Source organism: Palaemon carinicauda, chromosome 14 (genome assembly GCF_036898095.1).
Source record: "Palaemon carinicauda isolate YSFRI2023 chromosome 14, ASM3689809v2, whole genome shotgun sequence".
NCBI classification, from domain to species: domain Eukaryota; kingdom Metazoa; phylum Arthropoda; class Malacostraca; order Decapoda; family Palaemonidae; genus Palaemon; species Palaemon carinicauda.
This window is the reverse complement of record NC_090738.1, coordinates 120,132,046-120,139,545: the sequence shown is the minus strand read 5'-3', so window position 1 is coordinate 120,139,545 and position 7,500 is coordinate 120,132,046. Positions and strand designations below refer to the sequence as shown.

Below are 7,500 nucleotides of genomic sequence, written 5' to 3'. Positions count from 1 at the left end.
GGTCTGACATTAGGAGATTTTTGTCTAAAATCTAGTAGTTCTCATTTCGTTTATCAGTTTTAAAATTTTCCTGAGTAGCCAAGTATACGGAGTTTCTATTTTTTATTTTTAGCAAATGTCTTCTTTATTTCCACGTTTTCACATCTGCTTCTGGGATTACCTTTAATTTTTGTTTATCTTTTATTATGAAATACACATTTACAATCTTACAGTTTATAACAACTTTACACCATAGTACATTTGCATAGATATTTTTTTATTTTACATATAGTGTATTAACAATTGAAATTTTTACTATTTATCTAAATTGGTTTTTGAATAAAAAATGTATCTAGTCGTGAATACTTATTGCTGTGTTCTTATTCTTCCGTTATGTTGACCATTACCCAATTGCTGACTGTGCACTATTTGTCATTGCAGGTGAAAGACTCCAGAAACTTGAATCATGTGTGACGACGAAGAAGCGACGGTTCTGATTATCGACAATGGCTCCGGTCTTGTCAAGGCTGGCTTCGCAGGTGATGACGCTCCCCGAGCTGTCTTTCCCTCCATCGTTGGCCGTGCCCGTCACCAGGGTGTGATGGTCGGTATGGGTCAGAAGGACGCCTACGTCGGTGATGAGGCCCAGACCAAGAGAGGTATCCTCACTCTAAAGTACCCTGTTGAACACGGTATTGTTACCAACTGGGACGATATGGAAAAAATCTGGTACCACTCCTTCTATAATGAGCTCCGCGTTGACCCAGAGGAGTGCCCTACAATGCTCACCGAAGCTCCACTTAACCCAAAGGCTAATCGCGAGAAGATGGTCCAAATCATGTTTGAGAATTTCCATCTTCCAGCTACATATGTTTGCATCCAGGCCGTCCTCTCCCTCTACGCCTCTGGTCGTACCACTGGTCAAGTGTGTGACTCCGGTGATGGTGTCACTCATATGGTGCCTGTCTATGAAGGTTTTGCTCTTCCTCATGCCATCCTCCGTCTGGACTTGGCTGGTCGTGACGTCACCAACTACTTGATGAAGATCATGACTGAGCGTGGCTACTCCTTCACCACCACCGCTGAACGTGAAATCGTTCGCGATATCAAGGAGAAGCTTTGCTACATTGCTCTTGATTTTGAAAGCGAGATGAGAACTGCAGCTGCCTCTTCCTCAATCGACAAGGCCTATGAACTCCCCGATGGTCAGGTCATCACCATTGGCAATGAACGTTTCCGTGCCCCTGAGTCCATCTTCCAGCCTTCCTACCTGGGTATGGAAGCTGCTGGTGTCCATGAAACTCTCCACAGTTCCATTATGAGGTGCGACATTGACATCAGGAAGGATCTCATGGCTAACATTGTCATGTCTGGTGGAAGCACCATGTATGCTGGTATTGCTGACAGGATGCAGAAGGAAATCACTGCTCTTGCTCCATCCAGCATCAAGGTCAAGATCATTGCTCCTCCTGAGAGGAAGTACTCTGTCTGGATCGGTGGTTCCATCCTTGGTTCACTGTCCACCTTCCAGGCAATGTGGATCACAAAGGAAGAGTATGATGAATCTGGCTCTGGTATTGTCCATCGCAAGTGCTTCTAAAGAATTAGCAAACACCTGTTGTTGCATTATCATATCAATGCAAGAACAATTATTTACGCTTGAATTATATTTATAAGAAAATGATATATTCTTTTTTGCAAATATAACCATATATTTTTCGTATGTGTTTAATATACCCAATACCATTAACATTAGGTAATTCAGTCAATGAAAACAGGGGGGTTGTTAATATCTGATGATGTCATAAGCCAAAAAATTCCTTTCACTTTATTGGAAAAGAAAACTCTCGATAGACTTACGGAGATGCGTATTAAAAGTTATGTACTTTATAAAAGAAAATCATCAATACATATATAGGAGCAACTCTAACTCTATAGCTAGGAAACTATGGAAAGACAACCAATGAAGTAGGCTACTCAGTGAAATGACACGTAAACTTAGCTAGATGTACATAAACACGACCATTACTAATATCAATATCTATTGGATAAAATTAAAAAAATAACATAACAACTTAAAGTTTTTTTCTGTGACATTCATAACTAAGGTGCAGTAGATAATTTTGTAATAACTGTGGAATCTACAGAATCTATTTACTGATTTTCATAAAAGATACCAAGGTGGATTTTTTTGGCTCGAGCCATGTCCTCCTGTTGGAAGTTCCTCTAAGCAGCTTTCTAGTTGGGATATTTCTGCGATTGGTATAACAGAATTTACCTGTAGAGGTATCACGGGGTTACTACCTCCTGGAGCGAATATCCTGAAAGATATCGTGTATGTAACAGGGACGTGTGTAAATACAACCAAGGCTATCCTTCCCGAATAGAGTTAACCTTGTACAGACGGATATGGGATAGGATTAGATATATGGGAAAGCTGTTACAACTCCAATACTAATATGTTAATGTAAACACATCCGCTGGTCTCCATTCCTTTTTGCAGTGCCATTTTGGTTTAGTGCTTGGAGGTTTCTGCTTTGTTTTTCGCAAAGTTTTGGTGGATTTTGACGATGGATGCTTCTAATTCTGCTTCACCGCTTAAATTGAGTACTTTGGATTTTAAATTTACACCTGAATGTATAGAATAAACTAACAGAGCAAGGTTTGAAAGTTTGTGATTGATAAGATTGGGTACAGCAGTATGGATTCATGAAGGAGAGGTGACTGCATGTCATTTTTATAGTAAGGCAGCTACAGGAAAAGAGGCTAGAGGGAAACCAGAAGCACTTCTGTGCTTTTGAAGATCTAGAGAAAACTTATGATAGAATACCAAGCGAAATTACGTTTTGGTGCTTGAAGAGGAGGAAAGACCCAGAGAAATTTGTTAGAATGGTTGAGATTATGTACAAAAGGAGGACAAAAGTAATAAAAGCAATTGGGGAAACAGAAACCTTTGAAGTTAGTGTTGAATTACATCAGGGGATCAGTATTAAGCCCGTTTTCGTTGGTGCTGTTCTTGGATGTATTAAGTGAAGAGATCATAAATGAGTTGTTGGAGTTTCTATGTGCAAAAGATATATTGATTACCATTGAAAAATGAGGAAGACTTACAGAGAGGGGTTGTAGAGGGACAGGAGACTCTGGAAAGGGGTGGCTTGAGGGTAAATGTGGGTAAGACTGAGGTTATGGTGAGCAGTAAGGAAGGTGAGGACAAGATAGCCCTGCATGGAAGTAGAGGCTCGGTTTTAAAATACGCGGAACAATTTAGATACTGGGATCTTCTATAAGGCAGGAGGGAGGATGTGAGGCTGAAGTTGAGAATAGGATAAAAGCAGTTTGGGGAAAGTGGAAGGAGATTGCGGGAGGTGATAATGAAATAACAATCAAGCTAAAAGTCAAGATCTATAGCACAATAATAAGGCCAGTGTTAATGTATGGATCGGAAACGTGGGCTCTCAAACGAAAAGAGGAAGCAAAGCTTGAGAGAACAGGGAGGAGAATGCTGAGATGGATGAAGGAAATATCACTGCTTGAAAGTTTGGAAAACAATGAAATAAGAAGAATGGCAGGCATAGTATAGAATACACATGTAGGCACGTGTTGCGGATGGATGGTGAGGAGGGCTTGGGATGAACCTATTAGCGGGGGAGGGGGGGGGGGTTTAATCGAGAGGGAGACAGAGAATTAGATGGCGAGATAAGGTGAAAGATGATATGGAGAAGAAGTTTAGGGGAAGAGGATGCCTTTGATAGAAAGAATTGGAGAAGGTGCATCAAGCAACCGACCCCTTAATGTAAGGATAACATGAATAGATAGATATAAGAGTTATTAGATTAAAAAAAAAGTTGTAGATATATGAAAATATATGTGCATATATAGAGCTGCAGTACATATTTGATTTTTGGGTGGGGAGCAGCTATAGAAAGGGCAAATGTATTTGCAAAGTTATGGGTTGAGGATGCAATGAGCTGTGGCTAACATTTTCAGAGGATATTAGTTGATTAGTAATGGTGGGAAAAAAGGTTTCGAAGACTGGTGAGAGTCCAATTGTTTTTATTAGAAGAGAATTTTGAAAATGTAATTTTGCCTAATTAAAAATTATGAACGCATGTAGATTCTAGGAACAGTGGATGAATGGTAGTGGTTTTGTATATCTATTTTATAAGATAAAAAAAGCGGTAAATTGCAGAATATGTTAAACAAGGAAGGCAGCAGAATCATCTCTGTAATAAGTTCAGAATATATATATATATATATATATATATATATAAAATATATATATATATATAATATATATATATATATATATATATATATATATATATAAAATATATATATATATATAATATATATATATATATATATATATACTATATATATATATATATATATATATATATATATATATATATACATACTATATATATATATATATATATATATATATACTATATATATATATATATATATATATATATATATATATATATACATACATATATATATATATATATATATATATATATACATACTATATATATATATATATATATATATATATATATATATATACATACTATATATATATATATATATATATATATATATACATACTATATATATATATATATATATATATATATATATATATATATATATATATACAGTAGATAATATTGAAAAGCATATCAACATTATAAAAACAGTTTCCTCCTTTAATTCCAGACTATCACTGCCAAAGCATTCTCAATTTTACAGAACCATGCCAATTTCCACGTCATTCAACTCTGCCTTTCTTTGATTTTCTACATAGAGGCTAATAAACCTTTAAAACACTCACTCTATACACCCAGAACGGCAATCACTGCCGACAAAAATTCTCCACACGCATATTTTGTTCTGCGACAACTTGGGTCATCAACCATTTTCCCTGTTTTCATATTCCTGTAAAATAATTTCGTATCGTCCCTAAATCCATTGCTAATATTCACTTTCCTATATTCATTACCATTTTTCGTTTTCTAGATTTCTGCAAGATGCCAGAGAACTTCAAATCATTTATTCATTCATTTCTAGATTTCTGCTTGACTACCTCATTTAACCCGCTTTGCACCTGGATATGATGCTCTGTTCTGTTATACAAAACTAATTTTTACCTGGCTAAACCTCCCATATCCTCGTCCCTAATAGCTGCTTTTATTCCATTTTCCTACCCCATTGTAATTACAAATACTCCCTGCTGAAAGTATGACCCAATCATTAAATTTTGAATAATCCACATTTTCCGCTTTTCATCTTTTTTTACCAAATATTAATCAGATTTACTTCCCATCAGTACTTCAATCAAACTTTAGCCAATACTGAATTATATTATTACCAATAGTCAAAAAATGAATGAAGATCATTTCTTTTACGGAATGAGAGGACCAATATTGTCAGTGTTCCCCGAAACCATGAAAATATCACTGAGAGAATATCAGATGAACTTAGTGCACATTTACGAAGTAGAACATACGTTTTTTTTACTGTTCCATCAACATCGAGAGCTTATTGTTTTGAGTCATTGTTTAATATATACAGTATACATACATACACACATATCTATCTATCTATCTATCTATCTATCTATATATATATATATATATATATATATATATATATATATATATATATATATATATATATATATATATATATATATATATATATAATCGGAATATTTAGTGGGAGTGACGAGAACATAATGACAAAATTACAAAAAAACATATAAGTGCTCGGTATGCTTGGGGATTGAATGGTTTTTCTCACAGCAGTTACGAAGTGGTGGTGTGCGTAGACAAGTATAATAAATACCTAAACTACACTTCTTCAGGAAGGGTTATAGGGAGGAGGGGGTCCAAGGAAGAGCAAAGTGTATCCCACCCCACCCAGGTGTGACGTGACATCCTAGGTACATATGTGGGGGAAGTTTATACTTAATTGATCATAGTTAATACTTTTCCTTGGTGTTATATCCCTCAAAAAACGTTTCCCTTAGAGTCCCTAATAATTGTTGGATAAGAAGTGTGAAATACAGAATCAAAGTGGGTTTCCCTAGCAATAACGGTCGTATAAAATATAATAAAGTAGGAAAGATAAACGGTTTGTGTGTTCGGCGATAAATTAATTTGGCTTACTAGCAACATGTATATCTTAATTTCAAATCAGAAAACATTCAAATAGTGTATGCAATAAATTTGAATAGAAGTTTATACATGGATTGTCATTTAGATTTTCTAAGACTATAAGAACTGAATTGGAAAATCTATTTGTAATATCAATTCTCATTAATGTATATACAACTGCAAACCAAACTGAAGGATATGTCTATTAATTTCAGGTTTTTGAAACCTAAGAACACATTAATCTTGAAACCAAAGAACATATTAATCACGAGTACTTACCCTTCCAAAGACGTCTTGAACGAGCAAGTATGATTCTTCGTCATAACGAAAAAGAGTTGGCATTTTCATTACATTTCGTGTAATCCTCTCAGTGGCATGTTATGTCCTCTCGTTTGAATATCTATTATAAATGGCTTTAACAGATTAAGCTATCGGTTCAACTTGTGTCCTGTTAATTACTTTTATACAATTCTATTTCTTCACAATCCACATATCACTCTCGCCTTGCAATATATTTAGCATCTTTTTTTTTGAGTTACAATCTAACTTTTCTTTAAGACTTTTAATAATATTTAAGGCAATTCTCTAATTATCATCTTCAATGGGTCATGGTAATTTACGGATTATCGAAAACAATTTAGTCTAAACAAAATTTCGGTGAATCTATTCACAAATCTAATTCCACACTATGATGATAACGTATGATTTTATTTTGTCCTAACCATTACTTTATCTCTAAATTACTACTATAAACTACACAAAAAAGGATCTTTGATGGATACCAAAATTATCTACAATACATTTTACATAACAGATGCACAACGAACAGGGTAATCAAATTTAACTTGCCGCATAGGAAATCGTCTTTACGTTAGATGTCATTCAAACCACTATTATTCAGAGGCCAAATCTCTTAACGTCGCACCAAAGTAATCATTACGGATTAATGGCTTAAGTAAAGTCATTGCCACAACACTGAAAGCCAACCACAAACACACTGACAGTCAGTCACCTCCCTCCGAGCTTCAGGATATTATTGGGAAGTTGCCGACGATGGGAAAAAATAAATTTAAAAATAAAATCATAATTAACATATATACTAGTCACACTTCTCAGATTTCAATTACGGACAAAAATATTCTAGAAACTCGAAGCTTCGTATTCAATACACTGAAATTTTAACAATTTAATTATGTGCAAAAGATACTAATGGTGGATCATGAAAAGCAAGTTAGAAATTATCATAAAGTGTGATAAATCTTGAAAACTAACACCAGTAGACAAGTCAGTGTTTCGAAATAGCATAGAAATGTTAATAGCGTGTCATTTATAACTAAATTATTATTTCATTAGTGTT

General features: G+C 34.7%; 1 protein-coding gene across 1 annotated transcript in view; it reads left to right on the top strand.

The window, feature by feature from the left end:
* The window catches only part of LOC137653295 (actin, alpha cardiac muscle 2-like), a 4,212-nt gene extending 2,510 nt beyond the window's left edge, over positions 1 to 1,702 (top strand). The window contains exon 2 of the mRNA XM_068386666.1: positions 421 to 1,702. Within this exon, the coding sequence (XP_068242767.1) occupies positions 446 to 1,579 (1,134 nt within the window). The 5' untranslated portion in view covers positions 421 to 445 and the 3' untranslated portion in view covers positions 1,580 to 1,702. The remainder of the gene's footprint in view (positions 1 to 420) is intronic.
* The last annotated feature ends 5,798 nt before the right edge of the window (positions 1,703 to 7,500 follow it).